Raw genomic sequence first — 21,631 nt, forward strand, 5'->3', positions numbered from 1 at the left:
CCACAGAAGCTTACAACCCCACTCTGGAACATTCCCTCTAAATTAGACAGCAATCCTTAGATGGACTTCTTTCTCACTGAAATGCCATGCATGCTAAGGGAAGGGTTAGGGAGTGCCATTCTGCCAGTATCCAAAGCGTAGCTCTTTGTTCTTCACCCTGCTCCTGCTCACCAAGCCCATGCTAGAGATGATTAGACTTGCTCAGTAATATTTCTAAATCTGGGTGTTACCCAGCTAGAAAATAATCTATGTCAATTCAGTATCTACTAGCTTCTCATAATCATAAAGTGTCCAGTGACCATGATGGCATATACTTGTAATATCCCAGCACTGGGGAGACTGGAAAGAGAATTGTTGAAAATTTGAGGTCAGCCTGGGTTACATTGTGTAAACCAGCCTGGGATATGTAGAGGAACATTGTCCTGCCACTCCTCCACCCAAAGGAAAAAAACCTAAGCCCAGTTGTGTGACTTTCCCATAATCCCAGAAACTGTGAGAGAGAGGCAGGTGGATCTCTGAGTTCAAGGCTAGCCTGATCTACAGAGAGTTCGAGGAAAGCTGGTGCTACACTAGAAACCTTACCTGCCATCTGAGGACTTACTTGAAGAAACCACTCTCTCCACAAATAGCGCCCCCCCCAATTTCCCCTTGCACCCGAACCCCACCATTTCAGGACATACCTGAAATACCTGTTCCTTCCACAGATAAAACCTTCACCCCAGCTCCATCTGGTGTTTCAACCCAAGCCCAGCACAGCAATAGCCAAAATCCCTTAAAACAAAAGCCCTGTAGAGAGACAGACATGATAGTACATGCCTTTAATCTAGCACTCAGGGGGCTGTCTCTGAGTTAAAGCCATCCTGGAAGTCTGCAAAGCAAGTTCCAGGCCAGCCAGAGATGCATAGTGAGATCCTGTCTCAAAAATCAAACAAACAAAAAACAGCTCTGGAAAGAATATATCTCAATACAATAAAGGCTACATATGACAAACCCTGGGCCAGGATCATATTAAATGGAGATAAACTTGAAGTAGTAATTCTTGCTTGGTAACATATATATATATATATATATATATATATATATATGTGTGTGTGTGTGTGTGTGTGTGTGTGTGTGTGTATATGTATATATATATATATATATATATATATATATATATATATATATATATATAATTTTACTATGTTAAAGTTAAAATCTTCCTTTTTATTTAGGCAGACAAGGGAAGGTGACTTGGGATTCCGCTTTGCATGTTGTAAATATGTTTCGTTACCATTGGTTAATAAGGAATCCGATTTGAGCCTATTGCAGTGTGGGAATTCTAAGCAGAGATAAAGGAGAAAAGAAGGCAGAGTCAGATAGATGCCATGTAGATGCCAAAAGGAACAGAAGCAACCCTGAACCATGTCAGTAAACTATGAGCCTCATGGTGATACACAGAATACTAGAAATGGGTTAATTTAAGATATAAGAGCTAGCTAGAAATACTCTTTTTTTTTTCCAAAATTAAAATTTATTTCTCTTTCTAGGGAATGAATCCACAAGTGTGAGACAGAAGTACACAGCCCAACCAGCCCTGTATCCCCTGCCCAGCTCAGTGTTTCATATTATTTGGCAGTCAGCACAAGGATAATCAGAGTGGTCTTGGTCTTGCTAGGCTGTGCAGTATGCCAGGAGCCACACCTGTATACATGAATGGCTGGGTGTGCACAAGCCAACCATGGTCCTAGGTTTGTGGCCCATAGTGGGTCCACTACTGTCCACAGTGCAGTTTGGGCATCCCACCTAATGCACAGGAATCAGGTCAAGCCCCTCCTAGCACCAAGGGCAGCCAGAGAAGCAGGCTGATACCTGAGGCAGCCCCATGCCACACTGAGCTGTACTGGAGTCTAGCAGAGGCTGACCTGGACACCCAAGCTGACTCTCTGACATACACTCCCCACTTGGGGCACACAAATACAAATAAAAAGACTTCTTTGTCCTCGCTGGATTTAAGGCTTGTATTTCCTGATATTTGCTTCAGTTTGTTTTTTCTTTGACGTCAAAATTACCTGAGTAAAAGCTTTTTTGATATTAAAAATCAAAAACCAAACCACAGACTCTCTGCAGGCAGAGATGCAGCTGGCAATGCCACATGCATGTCCAGGCCAGCCAAAGGCCTTACACACCCATAGGAAGGAGCTGCATGGACACCCAGCTCCCCAAATTGGCCAGCCCCAAACCCACAGTGAGATGCACTCGGGGCCAGATGCTCCTGCCGGCCAGAGCACAAGGCACAGTGAGGTAGGTAGAGCAACTGCTTGCCAGGCCCACCCTGGGGTTAGGTGTGGGGCACCTCAGTGCCTCCCCTCAGCTTCTGGCCCTTTTGGAGTTAGGGCACTGGGTCCTGACACTGTGGACAGCCCTGACACCCATGGGTGGCCCCTACATTGTGTATGTGGGGCTGCTGGGAAGCCTGAGCTCAGACAATTAAATATTCTTTATTTGGGAGGGCTAGGCATAGGGAAGGTAGGGTAAGCCTGGCCTAAGCCCCCATAGGGGGTGGCTTGGATGCATCTGCACCCAGGGACATCCCCGGACAGGTGGTGCCAGCTCCTTGGGAGCACCAGATGTGATGCAGAGGAGTAGAGCCCCGGGGTGTGGTCTCTTCTTTGTATGGTCCTCCTACCGGCCTGGCCAGGTCTCGCTCACCCTCTGAAGGCAGAACTGCGCAGCAGGCAGTGATAGGACCACGTTCATGGTTCGACGGCCCATCCAGTAAAGACTGTAGCCCAGCAGGCCAAAGAAGGCAGCCTTCACAGCCACCCGGGACACTCTGCCAGAGATGGACGGAGGGGGAACTGTCATGATCTCCTGGATGTTGAGGTCAGTACTCCAGTTCTTCTCAATGCCAGGCACATGACCCATGCCAACGACACCCACAACCACAGATGGGACGCACTTCCTGGGCTCAGCATCAGAGGCGCGGGGAAGCTCAAGGCGCTGTGCAGCATATAAGTCAAATAGATATCACGCTCTGAGACAATGGTTCGGTGCAAGTCAGGAAACTCCCCAATCATCTCTGCCATCATCTGCTCCAACAGGTCCTTCTGCTTGCAGCGCTCTACGTCATCTTTGCTGATTGGGTCCGACAGGAAGCACAGGCCCCAGGCCAGTTTGACCTTCTGCCAGAAGGAGAGTGCAGCAATGGCCCTCTTAAAGGTGACTGGGATGGGCCGGTCACCCAAGTGGAATTTGCAGAATGGTACCTTGCTGGCCTCCTTGAAGGCTTCCCTGAACTCGCCACCAGGGGCCATGCCTAACTGCTCAGTGATGTGGGCCGACACCTTCAGCAGCAGCATCTGCATGAGTCCAGACATGAGCCCATTCTGCCTGACAGCCTGTTGCAGCTTCTCCAGGCTGACCTCCTTGGCCTCTCGTAGCAGTGTTTTCTCATCCATCTTCAGCATGGACACACGGTACTGACAGAGTTCCACAACTACCACATCAGGCTGCACCTCCCGGATAGTCTTCACTACATCCCGCTTGCTGTCATCACTGAAGTGAGCAGTGCCCACCACGTACACCCTGCTCCCATCCTCGGCCACCAGCTGGGTCACAGTACGTGGAAGGTTGGGCCGCTCACGCCGCCGCTTCAGTTTCATCTCCAGGAGCAAGTTGAAGGCGTCCACGTCAGAGATGTTTTGAGGGTCTCCGGAAAGCACCCTTGGCACTGATTCCGAGGCCCCTGATGTTACCACGGGTTCCATATCAGCCTCTTGAGCTGGCTTCTCCTCTCCCTCCATGACAGGACAGCAGCTTCCGGATTGATGCAGGATGCCTGCAGCTCCTCCCCTGGAGGAGCACGGGAGCTTGGAGACGAGCTCACTTCTAAAGAAGCTCTTGACGTCCCAAAGCCAGCAGTGCGCTTCTGAGCGTCCTGGTTGTTTCTGGGACTCGCGATCCCAAGAAAATCTACACCGTCCAGCGTCAGCCTGACCCGGTGGGATGCGTGCCCCTGGTCGGTCTCCGTAGTCCCCACCTGCAGCTCGCGCCCTCCCGCACGCGCCTTCCAGGCGCGACGAGTCCCCGCCCGCCCGCCCGCCCGGCCAGGCCACGGCGTACCGAGCGAGGCGGCGGCGCTCCTCAGCCGGCCTCCATGCCTGCGCCGCCGGGCAGACGGGGTGGGCCGGGGCGGGGCGGCAGGACGAGCCGGACCTAGAAATACTCTTAAGCTATTGGTCAAACAGTATGTAATTAATACAGTTTCTGTGTGATTATTTCGGGTCTGGGCAGCTGGGAACAAATGAGCAGCCTCCGCCTACATAAAGCCATAGTTTTGTATTTTTAAAGATGCCAAGGTTACACACTGAAGAAAAGATATTGTCTTCAAAAATGGTGTGGAGAAACTGAATTTCCACACGAAAAAACTAAAATGATATTCTTATCTCTCATTCTACACAAAAATCAAATCCAGATGCCTCAAAGATCTCAGTGTAAAACCTGAAACTTCAAGAAGAACAAGAAGGGCATACACAACAAGACACAGGCATGTGGAAGGGCTCTCTGAGTAGGACTAATGATGCTCAGGAAAGAAGGTGAATGGGACAAAGGGGACTTCAGCTTCTGTAAACAAAGGAAACAGTCAAGTGAAGAAGCGGCCTTCAGGATGAGAAGTAACACATCTAACAGAGGGTAAACATGGTGGCATGCAGGCAGACATGATGTTGGAGAGATAGCTGACAGTTCTATGCATTGCACAGGCAACAGGAAGCAAACTGTATCATTGGACATGGCTTGTGCATATATGAGACTTCAAAGCCAGCCTCCACAGTGACACACACAAGGTCATACCTACTGCAAAAAAGAACCTCCTAATAGTGACAATTCCTTCGGGAGCCATTTGCTTTTAATCCTTCACATATCCTATCACCCAGTTATATCACCACTCCTGGCATACAGTCAAAGGACCCTGTATCCTAGATAGATATCTGTATATCCAACCATGTTCATTGCTGCCCTGTTGACAATACCTAAGAAAAGGAACCGGCCTTGATGTCATCCAACAGATGAATGGATGATGAAAATATGGCATAATTACACAAGGGAATTCTATTCAGCACTAAAAAAGAAAAAAAATCTGCAGGAAAATGAGTGACACTGGAAAATACTCTACCAAGTACAGTAACCAAGGCCTGGAAAGACATGCTGTAGGACTTTTTTCATATGTGAGTCCTAGATTCAAAGTTTCAACTTCTGTGTTTAAATTGGAGTGAATATTATAGAGGCCAGGAGTCAAGAAAGCAACCATTAGGTAGCGGTGGTAGTAGTGTAGGAAGAAAACTAAAATACGGGAAGAGTAAAATGTGTGTCACAAAGAAATAGAGGGGAAACAGTGTGGTGGCCCTTGGGAGGCAGAGGCAAGATAATCTCTGTGAATTCAAGGCCAGCCTAGTCTGCAAGGCAAGTGTCAGGACAGCCAGGGTTGCTACACAGAGAAACTTTGTCTCAGAAACCCAAAAGGAAGAGAGGGGGGGAATACTGAGGTGGTAATTAGAAAAAGAACTTTTAAGTGAGCTCCATCAGATTGGCCTGTGGCCATATCTGTAGGCATTGTCTTGATTCATGATTGATGTGGGAGGGACCAGGCCCCTCTGGGTAGGGCGATTCCTGAGTTGGTGGTCCTAGGTTATAGAACAAAGCAGACTGGCAAGCCATGGAATGCAGTCCGTATAGAGCATCCCTGCATTATCTCTGATTCAGTTCCTATCTCCAGGTTCTTGCCTTGAGTTCTTGTCCTGGCTTCTCTCAATGACAGACTATAACCTGTAAGCTAAATGAACCTTTTTCTCATGAAGCAGGTTTCCATCAATGTGTTATCACAGCAACAAAAACCTAACTCAATTATATGTATAATATCGACTGTTGAAGAGAGCACACTTTGTATCAGAACAGAGAAATTAAGTTAGAGGTGGGCTGGATGCTTCCTCCCTGGTGGCCAATGTTCATGGTGCTCATAAATGCTATGCAAGATAATTGGAAGAGAAGTCATCAACCATCTAACACAGATATGGACCATTGACTTGCCAGCCAAAATATGCTCATGGGTACAATAGTGTCATGTACTTTCCAGGGGTAAACAACTGCTTCCTGATGGGATCTGAGTCATGCTTCATGGGAGGGAATACATGCCTCATACTATAAACAAGGTCATAACTTTATGACTAGGGGTAAAGTTCTAATGTGGAATCTAGTACTGATGTTTGGTCAAATGGACAGTTAGTCAGGTCTGGTAGCCTATACCTTTAATCCCAGCACTTGGAAAGAAGAAGCTGTTGATCACTATGATTTTGAGGCTAGTCTCGTCTACATAGTGAGTTCCAGGAAAGCCAGTGCTATATAGAGAGACCCTGTAACAAAACTCAAACACTAAATGGGCAATTAAATTATCTTCTAAATACATACATAGCTAAAGACTGGCACAACTATCAGAAAAGCTCTGTGGGGATGTGAGCAATAGCTGAAGCAGGGACTCACAACTCACCAGAGTTCTAAGACTATAGTACTCTTGTGAACTACACACTAACAGTGGCACCTCTAGAACTCCAGGACTCAGGAAGCATTGTAGAAGAGCGCGGTGTAAAGACCATGAGGGCTGGAGTGTTGTAGAAATTTATTTTAAGATGCGTTACATTTTCTTATGCTGTGGAATATTTGTTTAATGATACGAAGATGTGTTGCATTCTTTTATGTTACAGTTCTTTAACTCTGTGAAGCTATGATTCTTTGACTGTCTAAGACACCTGATTGGTCTAATAAAAAGTTGAATGGCCAATAGTGATGCAGGAGAAATGATAGTTGGGATTGGCAAGCAGAAAGAATAAAGAGGAGGAGAAATCTAGGAAGGGAAGATCAATGAGCCAGAGAAGGAGAGGACTTCAGGGACTAGCCATCCAGCTACACAACAAGTCACAGAGTAAGAATAAAAGAAATACAGAAATAGAGAAAGATAAATGCTGAGAGGAAAATGGTAGATAGAATAATTTAAATTATGAAAAGCTTACTAGAGCTGGGCGGTGGTGGCGCATGCCTTTAATCCCAGCACTCGGGAGGCAGAGGCAGGTGGATCTCTGTGATTCGAGGCCAGCCTGGTCTACAAGAGCTAGTTCCAGGACAGGCTCTAAAAAAGCTACAGAGAAAGAAACCCTGTCTCGAAAAACCAAAAAAAAAAAAAAAAGAAAAGAAAAGAAAAGAAAATCTTACTAGAAACAAGTCAAGCTAAGTCGAGGCATTCATAAGTAAGAATAAGAATCTGTGTGTATTTATTTGGGAGCTCAGTGGCAGGCACCTAAAAGAGTAAAAAGTAAAACAAACAACCAAACAGAAAAGCAAAAACAGCTAACACTACTAGAGGATTTGGAGGAAGAGTGTGAAATGGTCACACTGTCATGAACATACAGCAGGTGTGACCACCTGTGCCAAACAGCACACACAGAAAGACATTGCAGCAAAATGGTGATCGTTATGGAAAAAGGAGTCACCAGGAATGGGCGACACATTAGATAAGGCAATGGGGATGTGACCAGGATACAATGTGTGCAAGTAAGAAGCTGGAAGTTAAAAAGAAAAAGAAAAAAAATGTAACTTTTCAACAGTTTAAGGAAAATCTGAACTCATTTTTTTGATTCAGGTGATAGAGGAAACAGAAACCTAATGAAGTCAAACATAGTAGATGATTTAAATTTTCTTTAACAAAATCTTCATCCAATTCCTGTAACAGCCACTTAGGGTACCAGACCATGTATTTGATCACTTAATTATTACAAATGCCCTGAGTTCTCGTGCTCCAGTTTCTTTTACATTGAGGAAACTTTTATTCTTAGTACCTTGACCAATGGGATAAAAGAGGTCAAGGGACCAATGCCAAAGGCTAATAAATGACAGAGCTGGTACTCCAATTCAGACCTTTAAATTCCAAAATACTGATCCACCTTGATACTTTCTACAAGGTTATTATTACAAAAGACATACTATGGGGTTGGAAAGAATAGGGACTGCTCTTCCAGAGTACCCACATTGTATTCCCAGGACCCACATGTCACCTCACAACTTTCTGTAAATCAGGTCTCGGGGAACCTGATGTCTCTTCTGGCCTCATCAGGCACTGTGCACACATGATGCACATACACATGTGCACCAAAAAACCTATACGCATAAAACAAATAATGTTTTTAAAAGACATACCAACATAATTTATGACTCTGAGATGATCATTATTTCAGTCAAAAACTGTTAAATATCCCTGACTGACTCTATTCTCAGTACTAGGGCAAACTGTAATTGAGTAGGTTAGGTCCTATAAGATGAATTTTAGAAGACATAAATCTTTCCCAGAAGGGCTTCAATTTCACCGAAAAGTCAAGACAAAGGCATGGGGGTGGCTAGTGAAATGGTGCTGTATGGAAAGATACCTGTGGTCAAACCAAGATCCTGAGGTCAAGCCCTAGAAACTTTGTGGAGTGCTGTGGGAGCTCCTTCTGTTCCTTCAGCCAATAGCCTTTAAGATACCAGCCCACTTGGGCGTGGCCTCTTTTGCGTTAAAAAGCAGTGGTGTCCATGTGCTTGTTCTCTTGCCTTGGACTCTGTTTCCGGCTTCTAGACTCCTTTTGTGGTCGCACAGATGGCTGTTCTCTAGGATGGTGATCTGTAAATTTTTCCTTTAAATAAATAACCATTTTATTAATCATAATTCCAAACCGGTGTGGGATTGTTTTATAGCTGCAATTTCATGGAAGCATTGTCCTGTCTTCATATTCCCATGTTATTCTCTGACCTCCATACATGACTATGGCATGTGCACACCTATACAAAATAAACAAACAAATAAAAAATTAATTGCTTTAAAGCATATGGAACAGAGACTTAATCAATCTATGGTCATTGTTCATCAGTGAACAGACCTTATCAATAAAGTAGACAGATGTTGGAGAAGGCTGGGAACCAATGTGGGAGATAGAAGGCCAGGATATGAACTGAAGACGGTAGGCAGGAGGTACCTGTTACAAATCTTGGTGTGCCCAAGTGCTTAAGACTGATTATTATGATGGCTGACAGGGGGGTGGGGAGGGACACATGAAAGTGAGTGACAAAGGCCTGGAGATAGGGAGTGTCTCCAAACTGTTAGGTTTTAACAGGATGACCCCTCAGTGCTTCACTCAACAACAGGAAGTATCGTATTTCTATGTCCAGGCTTTGTTAGAGAGCCTAAATATTTTTGCCACTGTCCATCAAGCACACACTTTTCTCCCACTTTTTTTGTGTGTATGTGTGTGTAATGATATTTTACTTATGTTTTCATAAATAAAGCTTGCCTAACAATCAGAAGGGCAAAGCTAAGACACTAGAGGTCAGGCAGTGGTGGCTTGTCAAGGGAGGTTTCTGTCCTGTCTAGTCCCTCAGCCATTCAGTCTGAAAGAAATACACAGAGACCTACATTAATTATATACTGGTTGGCCTATTAGCTCAGTATTCTTATTAACTCTTTCTTACATCTTAAATTAGCCCATAATTCTTGTCTGTGTTAGCCACGTGGCTTGGTACCTTTTATCAGAGAGGCATTCTCAACTTTGTTCCTCTGTGTCTGGGTGACAACTGCAGACTGAGCCTTTCCTCCTCCCAGAATTTTCCTATTCTTCCTGCCTGGTGTTCCCACCTATAATTCTTGCCTAGATACTGGTCAATCAGCAGTTTTTAAAATACAAGTAAAAAATCTTTACAGGGCACAAGGCCATTGTCCCACAGCAGTAGCACACACCTTTAATTCCAGGATTTGGAAGATGGATCTTTGTGATTTCAAGACAGAGGCAGATGGATCGTTGTGATTTCAAGACCACCTTGAGCCACACAAGATCAATGCTGGACCAAATCCTGGTGGTGGTGGCTCATACCTTTAATCCCAGTACTAGGGAGTCATGCCTTAATCCCAGCACTGGAGGAAATATAAAATGAGGGGGAGAGAGAAGATTAGGCTGCTTAGTCTGTTTAGTCTGTGGCTGCCCAGAATTAGTAGAGGTGAGACTTCTCTAGTGACTTGGCTGCTTTGCCTTTCTGCCTTTTAGATTGAACCCCAAAATCTGTCTCTGTTTTTTTTATTATTCATGCTCCATTTGATGCCCAACTTTTGTGGTACAAATTCATGAAAAAGCCATTTTCCTGAGGCATTTTAGGCACCAACACAGACCAGGGCTTCACGTAGGGCTTCAACACTTCCCAACTAGGCTTTCGTCTTCCTCTCTCTCTCTCTCTCTCTCTCTCTCTCTCTCTCTCTCTCTCTCTCCCTCCCTCTCTCTCTCTCTCTCCTCTCTCTCTCTCTCTCCAACCCCTTGACCATAGGTTATGGGCTCTCTCTGAACCCCCTCTTTCAGGCTGCTGCCAAACTAGGTAGCTGCCTTGAAATTCATTCAGGCTTCTACTGTTCTGTGTATCAGTGGTCAGCCTCACATCTTCATGCAATCAAACAAACAAAAAACAAATTGCTCCTGAAAAATACAAAAAGGAACTTCTATTAATTATTTAGTTTATAAAATATGGTTACAGAAAATTATGCCCTGAAAGGTGCAAATTAAGAGAGATTGATTGCAGACTTCCAAAGATTGCTAGGAGACATTTCCCAGCTACGGCACACTACTGGGATAAAATTTGATGAACTGATTCATTTAAAACCTTAGATGGCAAAAAAAACTTAAATAGTCTCAGGGAAATATCAGTAGAAACTGAGAAAGAATTGATTTCGATTGAAGAGAAATTACAGAGTACTATGTGAATTGTGTGGATCTGAATCTTAAATGCTTTCTGGTCATATCCTCCAAATAATTTCCTACAGGAATCCTAATGCAGACGGAAGATCCAAGAAAATGGATCTTTTTAGAACAAAAACCAAGTTAAAAAATTAAAAACTTAAGTGGAAAAGGTCACTGAGTTAATTTTATAAGAGGAAAAATGAGACTTCATCAATTCTGCAGACACAGCAGAAGTTATAGTCCCTTTTAATAATGATGAAATTTAAAGAATATGTGAAGAAAGTAAACCTTGGCAAAGGGCTTGTAGTAATTTTTTGGGAGAGATTACCAACTATCCCAAAAGCAAGAGAATTTGACTTATAAAGAGAACTAATTGATCCTTCCTCATATTCTACAGGACAAACCAATAACTGGAGTCCCCACCTACTGATGCAAATAAATTGTAGTGCCTGTACTACAGGACTGGATGTGAGCCGGGAAAGGGTCTGGAGATTGAAACACATATGCACACAGACAGAGACATGGGTACACAGGTCATTCTTGAAACAAGAATGCCAACTTTTATTGTGCTCCAGGGAAGCTTATACAGGGGATCCTTGACTGATAGCCATGCCCCAGTTCTTGGGATTTTCAGCTATAAACCCACCAGGGTTCACTCTCCTGCCATCAGGAACTCATGAGGGTCTCAGGCTTAGAACAGCTGCAGGCACAGGAAAACAAGCTTTTTCCCTGTTCACTCCAGCAGGCAAAGGGTCTGAGTCAGGCAAAGAAAGCCAAAGGACAAGGGGTTTGCAGCCCCCTACAATAAATCAAGAAAGCAGGTTTAAAATCAGAAAAAATAAGTAAAGTAGAAAAAAAGCATTTATGATTCTGTGTAAAAATCAGAATTAGGTGCTGTTCTCATGTTACTAAGGAATCTTAAAGAACCTCTGAACATTGATACCAATTCACAATATGCAGAAAGAGTTGTTTTGCATATTGAAACTATTGAATTTATAACAGATGATAAAGAATTTACTTCATTATTATACAAGCACAAGATATAATTAGAAATAGGCATCATTCCATATACATAACACACATCTGATCCTGTAGGGGTCTGCCAGGTCCTCTAGCACAAGGTAATGCAGAAATTGATCAACTACTGAATGGAAATATGCTGAAGGCCTCAGTATTTCATTTTAAAAACATATCAGTAGCAATGATGTAAAAAAGGACCTTTTCATTACATGGCAATAAGTCAAGAAGTTTGTAAGGAAGTGTCCTACTTGTTCTTTATACAACCAAATACCACTACTTTAAGGAAGCAACCCAAAGGATACTCAAAGGAATAAAATTTGGCAGATGGATGTGTTCCATTTAGTTTGGAAAACTAAAATATGTACACCACACCATTAATACCTATTCACATTTTCAATGGGCAACTACCTTGAGTTCAGAAAAGGCTGATTCGGTAATCACACATTTGCTGGAAGTTATGGCCGTCATGGGTATACCTGCCAAATAAACACAGACAATGATCCAGCATATGTCTCTAAGAAAGTGAAGCAGCTTTTTGCTTATTATAATAAAAAACACATTACAGTTATACCACAAATCCTACAGGCCACACAGTTATTAAAGATCAAATTGAACTCTAAAGGGTATGTTAAATAAATAGAAAGGGATTATAACACCAGAAGTATATTGCATAACATTTTATTAACTTTGAATGTTCTAAATGCTAATGAGAAAGGAACAATAGCTGCAGAGAGACATTGGAAAGTAGAAAAACTATGGAATTAAATCAGCCGACATACTTTAAAGATGTACAAGCCTCATAATGGAAACCAGGACAGGTGTTATGTTGGGGAAGAGGTTTTCCTTTTGTCTCCACAGAAGAAAAGCTTTGGGTACCATCAAAATTAATAAAGATTCAATTTGAACAAGAGATACCTCTTTTTTTTTTTTTTTTTTTTTTGGTTTTTCGAGACAGGGTTTCCCTGTAGTTTCTAGAGCCTGTCCTGGAACTAGCTCTTGTAGACCAGGCTGGCCTCGAACTCAGAGATCTGCCTGCCTCTGCCTCCCGAGTTCTGGGATTAAAGGCGTGCGCCACCACCGCCCGGCCAAGAGATACCTCTTAATTAGAAGAAATGAAGGTTCATTTAACCTCATGGCCTTTTAATCTGAACTAATCTAAAAAACTAACAAATGCTTTTCATTTGATCAGAAAGAACTTATGAAAAGAGAATCTCCCCAAAATTAGAGTTGGGCAAGGGTTTGTTCCTGTCTTTTCAGGAGAATAAAGGTATCCATCTAAGGAATTTTAAGATTACTGGACAAATAAAACATCTGAAGAAAAGGGACAAATCATTCAGAAAAATAGTAAATTGGTTCATTGGTATATCACCTTTTTAACAGAGTAAAATTTCATAAATCTTCCAAATGTTTGTTTCTGCTGTTCTTTACGGACATAATGCAAATGGTCTTTTTATAGTTCCAGTCCAATCAAAGATTAAAGCTGGCTTTGGAACTGGGGTGTGGCTCTCTCCTTCTCTAAACCCAAACATGCTTATTAAAGTGAAATTTAAAATCTCTGTCTCATGTCAGAAGAGCCATATGATATGGGACAGGAAAAAAAAACAAAAAATTAAAGACTATCTTATTGCTACTAATCTCATAATCCTTTGGTTTTATATTGACCCTTTGGTAGCTTTTCTTAAGGTATAACTGTAGAATTGATGTAGACATCTCGTGGCCTGGACACTCACGCAAAGATCCTGTGTAACATTGGAGCACCTGTCTTCAGCCTACAGACCCATAGTATCCTGCAGACTTTTCCACGAAGCAGGAAATTTCAAAGACTGTTTCACCTATATTGGCAGTTTGTCCATTTCTTTCTTCTGTATCTTGCAGAATGTCTGGTAGACTCTTTCATGAAGCAAGAACCAAGAAGTACCACCTCACCTTTAGATAAGTTCAGCAGTCATTTCTCTGTGGGTCTTGCATGTCCAGTTCATACACTATGACATCAAGCAGTCCAGGCAAGAGCAATTTCTTTCCCAAATGGCTAGCAACTTCTACAAGCAGCCTCTTCAATGCCCATCATTCTCTTGAGGCAATTGGTGCTTCCAAGAACAGATGTATCTCATTGTCATGAAAAGTCCTAAGTTTTTAAAACATTTTAAATGCCACATTCTATAGTCTTTGAAGATCTGATGTAAACCTATCTTTCTCTGTATATCTAGAAAATCTAACTAACATGACTAGAAGCTTGACTATAATAGATGACTATCTATTAACCTGTATTTCTTTTTTTGTTTTTTTTTTGTTATTATTTGTTTGTTTTTTTTCTCATGGTTTATTTTTTTATATTTAAAAATTTCCATCTCCTCCCCTTCTCCTCCCCCTTCCCTCCCCTCCTCCTCCCCTTCCCTCCCCTCCTTCTCCCCCTTCCCTCCCCTCCCCTCCACCCATACCTCCCCTCCCTCCCTCTCAAGGCCAAGGAGCCATCAGGGTTCCCTACTCTATGCTAAGACCAAGGTCCTCCCAACTCCCCCCAGGTCCAGGAAGGTGATCGACCAAGCTGAGAAGGCTCCCACAGAGCCCGTCCATGCAGAAGAATCAGAGCCCAGCGCCATTGTCCTTTGCTTCTCAGTCAGCTCCCGCTGTTGGCCACATTCAAAGAGATGGGTTTGGTCGCATGATCCATCAGTCCCATTCCAACTGGAGTTGGTGATCTCCCATTAGTTCTGTCCCACCGTCTCCATGAGTGAACGCACCCCTCACATTCCTGACTTTCTTTCTCATGTTCTCTCTCCTTCTGCTCCTCATCAGGACCTTGGGAGCTCAGTCCAGTGCTCCAATGTGGGGCTCAGTCATTTTCTTCATCTATCGCCAGATGGAGGTTCCCTTACAGTCCTGACTTTCTTTCTCATGTTCTCTCTCCTTCTGCTCCTCATCAGGACCTTGGGAGCTCAGTCCGGTGCTCCAAGGTGGGGCTCTGTCATTTTCTTCATCTATCGTCAGGTGGAGGTTCTATGGTGATGTGCAAGAAATTCATCAGTATGGCTATAGGAACTGGCCTTTTCAGGCTCCCTCTCCTCAGCTGCCCAAGGAACTAACTGGGGGCGTCTCCCTGGAAACCTGGGAACCCCTCTAGGGTCAAGTCTCTTGACAACCCTCAGGTAGCTCCTTAAATTCAGATATATGCTTCCCTGCTCTCATATCCACCCTTCCTATATCCCAAGCACCCCATTCCTCCGAGCTCCCCCCGCTCTCCCCTTCACACTTTTCTCTCCCCATCTTCCCTTGGCCCAGTCTTGCCCAACCCTCAAGTTCCCAATTTTGCCTGGCGATCGTGTCTACTTCCAATATCCAGGAGGATTACTGTATCTTTTTTGGGAGTTCACCTTCTTATTATCTTCTCAAGGATCCCAAACTTATAGGCTCGATGTCCTTTAATCATGGCTAGAAACCGAATATGAGTGAGTACATCCCATGTTCATCTTTATGGGTCTGGGTTACCTCACTCAGAATAGTGTTTTCTATTTCCATCCATTTGCCTGCAAAATTCAAGATGTCATTGTTTTTTACCGCTGAGTAGTATTCTAGCATGTATATATTCCACAGTTTCTTCATCCATTCTTCCACTGAAGGGCATCTAGGCTGTCTCCAGGATCTGGCTATTACAAATAATGCTGCTATGAACATAGATGAGCATATGCTTTTGTTGTATGATTGGGCATCTCTTGGGTAGATTCCCAATAGTGGAATTGCTGGGTCCTGGGGTAGGTTGATCCCGAATTTCCTGAGAAACCGCCACACTGCTTTCCAAAGTGGTTGCACAAGTTTGCATTCCCACCAGCAATGGATGAGTGTGCCCCTTACCCCCACAACCTCTCCAGCAAAGGTTATTATTGGTGTTTTGGATTTTAGCCAATCTGACAGGTGTAAGATGATATCTCAAAGTTGTTTTGATTTGCATTTCCCTGATAGCTAGGGAGGTTGAGCATGACCTTAAGTGTCTTTTGGCCATTCGAACTTCTTCTGTTGAGAATTCTCTGTTCAGTTCATCGCCCCATTTTTTAATTGGGTTAATTGGCATTTTACCGTCTAGTCTCTTGAGTTCCTTATATATTTTAGAGATCAGACCTTTGTCAGTTGCAGGGTTGGTGAAGATCTTTTCCCAGTCAGTAGGCTGCCTTTGTGTCTTAGTGACAATGTCCTTTGCTTTACAGAAGCTGCTCAACTTCAGGAGGTCCCATTTATTCAATGTTGCCCTTAAAGTCTGTGCAGCTGGGGTTATGCATAGGAAACGGTTCCCTGTGCCCATTTGTTGTAGAGTACTTCCCACTTTCTCCTCTATCAATCTCAATGTGTTCAAATTAATATTGAGGTCTTTAATCCATTTGGACTTGAGTTTTGTGCATGGTGATAGATATGGATCTACTTTCATTCTTCTACAGGTTGACATCCAGTTATGCCAGCACCATTTGTTGAAGATGCCCTCTTTTTTCCATTGTGTACTTTTGGCTCCTTTATCAAAAATCAGGTGTTCATAGGTTTGTGGTTTAAGATCCGGGTCTTCTATACGATTCCATTGGTCAACTTCTCTGTTCTTATGCCAATACCAAGCCGTTTTCAATACTGTAGCTCTGTAATAGAGTTTGAAGTCAGGGATGGTAATGCCTCCAGAAGTACCTTTATTGTATAAGATTTTTTTGGCTATCCTGGGTTTCTTGTTTTTCCATATAAAGTTGATTATTGTCCTCTCAATCTCTGTGAAGAATTTTAATGGGACCTTGATTGGGATTGCATTGAATCTATAGATTGCTTTTGGTAGAATTGCCATTTTTACTATGTTGATCCTCCCAATCCACGAGCAGGGGAGATCCTCCCATTTTCTGGTATCCTCTTCAATTTCTTTCTTCAAAGACTTAAAGTTCTTGTCAAATAAATCCTTCACTTCCTTGGTTAGCGATACTCCCAGATATCTTATGCTATTTGTGGCTATTGTGAAAGGTGATACTTCTCTGATTTCCCTCTCTGCTTCCTTATCCTTTGTGTATAGGAGGGCGACTGATTTTTTGGAGTTGATCTTGTATCCTGCCACGTTACTGAAGGAGTTTATCAGCTGTAGGAGTTCTTTGGTGGAGTTTTTGGGGTCGCTTATGTATACTATCATATCATCTGCAAATAATGAAAGTTTAACTTCTTCCTTTCCAAATTGAATCCCCTTGATTCCCTTATGTTGTCTTATTGCTATTGCTAGAACTTCAAGCACTATATTGAAGAGATAAGGAGAGAGTGGACAGCCTTGTCGTGTTCCTGAATTTAGTGGGATAGCCTTGAGTTTCTCTCCGTTTAATTTGATGTTAGCTGTCGGCTTGCTGTAAATAGCTTTTATTATTTTTAGGAATGACCCTTGTATCCCTAATCTCTCCAAGACCTTTATCATAAAAGGGTGCTGAATTTTGTCAAATGCTTTTTCAGCATCTAATGAGATGACCATATGGTTTTTTTCCTTCAGTTTGTTTATATGATGGATTACATTAATAGATTTTCGTATGTTGAACCAGCCCTGCATCTCTGGGATGAAGCCTACTTGATCGTAATGGATAATTTTTCTAATGTGTTCTTGGATTCGGTTTGCCAGTATTTTATTGAGAATTTTTGCGTCCATGTTCATGAGTGAGATTGGCCTGTAATTCTCTTTCTTGGTTGAGTCTTTGTGTGGTTTAGGTATCAGGGTAACTGTAGCTTCATAGAAGGAATTTGGCAGTGACTCTTGTGTTTCTATATTATGAAATACCTTAAGGAGTATAGGTATTAGGTCTTCTTGGAAGTTCTGGTAGAATTCCGCATTGAAACCATCTGGTCCTGGGCTCTTTTTGGTAGGGAGGTTTCTGATAACAGTTTCTAATTCTTCGCGACTAACAGGACGATTTAGAGCATTTACCTGGTCCTGGTTTAACTTTGGTATATGGTATTTATCTAAAAAACTGTCCATTTCTTTTACATTTTCCAATTTTGTGGCATACAGGCTTTTGTAGTAAGATCTAATGATTTTCTGAATTTCCTCTGTGTCTGTGGTTATGTCCCCCTTTTCATTTCTGATCTTGTTAATTTGCGTGTTCTCCCTCTGCCGTTTGATTAGTTTGGCTAAGGGTTTGTCAATCTTGTTGATTTTCTCCAAGAACCAGCTTCTTGTTTCATTGATTCTTTGGATTGTTTTCTGTGTTTCTATTTTGTTGATTTCTGCCCTCAGTTTGATTATTTCCAGTCTTCTACTTCTCCTAGGTGAGTCTGCTTCTTTTTTTTCCAGAGCTTTCAGGTGTGCTGTTAAGTCACCAATGAGTGCTTTCTCCGTTTTCTTTAAGTGGGCACTTAGTGCTATGAACTTTCCTCTTAGCACTGCTTTCATTGTGTCCCATAGGTTGAGTATGTTGTGTCTTTGTTTTCATTAATTCAAGAAAGACTTTAATTTCTTTCTTTATTTCTTCCTTGACCCAGGTGTGGGTCAGTAGTTGACTGTTCAGTTTCCATGAGTTTGTGGGCCTTCTGGGGGTAGCATTGTTGTTGAATTCTAATTTTAATCCATGGTGATCCGATAAGACACAGGTGGTTACTAATATTTTTTTGTAACTGTGGAAGTTTGCTTTGTTACCAAGTATATGGTCAATTTTCGAAAAGGTTCCATGAGCCGCAGAGAAGAAGGTATATTCTTTCCTATTTGGGTGGAATGTTCTATAGATGTCTGTTAAGTCCATTTGGTTCATTACCTCCATTAAGTCTTTCAATTCTCTGTTAGGTTTCTGTCTGATTGACCTGTCCATTGGTGAGAGAGGAGTGTTGAAGTATCCAACTATTAGTGTGTGTGGTTTGATGGCTGCCTTGAGTTCTAGAAGTGTTTCTTTTACATAAGTGGGAGCTTTTATATTAGGGGCATAGATATTCAGGATTGAGACTTCATTCTGAAGGATTTTTCCTGTTATGAGTATAAAGTGTCCCTTTCCATCTCTTCTGATTGATTTTAGTTTGAAGTCAACTTTGTTGGAAATTAGTATGGCCACACCCGCTTGTTTCTTAGGGCCATTTGCTTGATAAACCTTTTCCCAACCCTTTACTCTGAGTAGGTGCCTGTCTTTGTGGTTGAGGTGTGTTTCTTGTAAACAGCAAAATGTTGGATTCTGTTTTCGTATCCAGTCTCTTAGCCTGTGCCTTTTTATAGGTGAATTGAGTCCGTTGATATTAAGTGATATTAATGACCAGTGGTTGTTAACTTCAGTCATTTTTAGTAGTAGAGTTTGTGTGTTTCCCTTCTTCTAGTTGTGCTGGTGAAGGGTCGCTAGATGCCTGAGTTATTGTCGGCGTTGTTGGACTCCTTGGTTTGTGATTTTCCTTCTATTACTTTCTGCAAGGCTGGATTTGTGGCTGCGTATTGTTTAAATCTGTTTTTGTCCTGGAATATCTTGTTTTCTCCATCAATGGTGAATGCAAGCTTTGCTGGGTATAATAGTCTAGGCTTGCATCCATGTTCCCTAAGTGTCTGTAGCACATCTATCCAAGCTCTTCTGGCTTTCATGGTTTCCATTGAGAAATCAGGTGTAATTCTGATAGGTTTCCCTTTATATGTTACTTGACCTTTTTCCTTTGCAGCTCTTAATATCTGTTCTTTATTCTGTATGTTTTGTGTTTTGATTATTATATGGCGTGGGGATGCTTTCTTTTGATCCAGTCTATTTGGTGTTCTGTAGGCTTCTTGTACCTTCATAGGAACATCCTTCTTTAGGTTGGGGAAGTTTTCTTCTATAATTTTGTTGAATATGTTTTCTGGGCCTTTGAGTTGTAATTCTTCTCCTTCTTCTACCCCAATTATTCTTAGGTTTGGTCTTTTCATGGTGTCCCAGATTTCCTGAATATTTTGTGTTAAGAATTTGTTAGATTTGTTTAGTTCTTTAATCTGTGAGTTTATTTCCTCTATAGTATCTTCAGAGTCCGAGATTCTTTCTTCCATCTCTTGTATTCGGTTGGAAATACTTGTCTCTGAAGTTTCTGTTCGTTTACTCAGAGTTTCCATTTCCAGTCGTCCCTCAGATTGTGTTTTCTTCAATACCTCCATTTCATTTATCAGATCTTGTACTGTTTCCCTTACCTGTTTGATTGCTTTTTCTTGTTTTTCTTGGGTATCTTTGAGAGATTTATTTATTTCATCTACCTTTTTGTTTGTCATCTCCATTTCTTTATGGCAGTTTTTTACCTCCTATTTAAGGTCCTCTATTATTTTCATAAAGTACTGTTTAAGGTCGGATTCTTCTATATCTTCTGGGGTAGGGTGTTCAATTCTTGTTGTTTCAGGATGTCTGGATTCTGGTGATGTCATGTTGCCTTTCATGTTGTTGGAGGAGTTCTTGCATTGGCGCCTTCCCATCTCTTCCTTCAAATGGAGCCGGGAGATACTTGGTGTCTTAGATCAATCTTTGCTGTGACTGAATCTGGTTGGATCTCCTCAGTGCCAGAGCAGGAGCTATTCCTTGTAGCACAATCTGAAGAAGCCCGCACTCCTTTGCAGGAATCCTCAGACCTTCCTGGAGGCCAGAGTCTGACCCCTTTGGGTGGATGGCCTTAGAACAGGAGCAGGACACCTGAGAACACTAGGGAAAGCTTGGGAGAGACAGGGACGGGAGAAACAGAGACAAGCCTGCAGAGGGAGCTGGGGGGAGGGGGTCTGCGCTCTCTTCCAGGGCAGGTTGCCCCAGGGTCCGCATTCACTCACCAGTTCAGATGGAATGTCAGTGCACAGGATCAGGGATTCCAGGCAGCCCAGGGTTGCAGCCCAGACAAAAGGGCCCAGGTGGGGGCAGGGCGGGATGGAATATCACACAGCGAACCTGGCAGCACAATCTGAAGTAGCCCGCACCCCTCCGCAGGAATCCTCAGACCTGCCTGGAGGCCAGAGTCTGACTCTTTTGGGTGGATGGCCTTAGAACAGGAGCAGGACACATGAGAACGCTAGGGAAGGCTTGGGAGAGGCAGGGACGGGAGAAACAGAGATAAGCCTGCAGAGGGAGCTGGGGGATGGGGGTCTGTGCTCTCTTCCAGGGCAGGTTGCCCCAGGGTCCGCATTCACTCACCAGTTCAGATGGAATGTCAGTGCACTAACCTGTATTTCTTAATTATACATTACATTTTTATTTCTTTTTATTACTTTATAAATATTATCAATCAAAATTCCCACTTCCTCCCCTCCTCCCACTTCCCTCCTGGTCCCCCCCACACTCTCCCTTCACCCCCTAAAGTCCTAAGAGAGGCCAAGGCACCCTGCTCTGTGGAAAGTCCAAGGTTCCCCCCCTACATCCAGGCTTATGAAGGTATGCATCCAGAGAGAATGCATTGTTAATAATCTACACAAAGAATACATTAATCAAGGGCAGAAATATACATAAAACAAAACTGACCTAAAATTTATATCAATAGACTAAGACCTATATCAATGCAAAGTATTCATATTTATAACATATCTCCATTTAAATATAAACAAACATTTATAAACAATATTTGGGAATTTGTGCATAGCTCTCTCCAAACTGCTTCCTGCTTTTTGTTGGGCAAATTAATTTTTGGGGGTGTTCACGGTGACTCTTCAGGGTGGTCTTGGTTCATCAAATCACGTTAGTCTGGAAGAAATCCAAAGGTTCTCATCTTCTGTGGAAATAAAAGAACTTCTTTTCCAAAGCAACAGATCTTTAGACACAAATTTTGAAGCTAATATAGCTTTAAAATATATATGTTGGTTTAGCTTAGTAGTCCCCAGAATCAAATGTCTCTCTGTAGTAAAACAAAATTCAAAGAAACACAATTATATATATATA

The 21,631-nt window shown here is 42.6% G+C and overlaps 2 protein-coding genes across 2 annotated transcripts in view; one reads left to right on the plus strand and one right to left on the minus strand.

Moving 5' to 3' along the window:
- LOC119824902 (histidine-rich glycoprotein-like) overlaps positions 1 to 21,631 on the plus strand; it is a 68,516-nt gene that overhangs the window by 36,933 nt on the left and 9,952 nt on the right. The gene's annotated exons all lie outside the window — the stretch shown is intronic.
- Positions 2,462 to 4,057, minus strand: LOC119824901 (traB domain-containing protein-like). The gene is given in 3 exon segments (XM_042055895.1): positions 2,462 to 2,990; positions 2,993 to 3,820; positions 3,869 to 4,057. Coding segments are annotated over 2 exon segments (1,119 nt in total). The 5' UTR covers positions 3,786 to 3,820; positions 3,869 to 4,057; the 3' UTR covers positions 2,462 to 2,664.

This window comes from Arvicola amphibius, chromosome 10 (assembly GCF_903992535.2).
Source record: "Arvicola amphibius chromosome 10, mArvAmp1.2, whole genome shotgun sequence".
Classification (NCBI taxonomy): Eukaryota; Metazoa; Chordata; class Mammalia; order Rodentia; family Cricetidae; genus Arvicola; species Arvicola amphibius.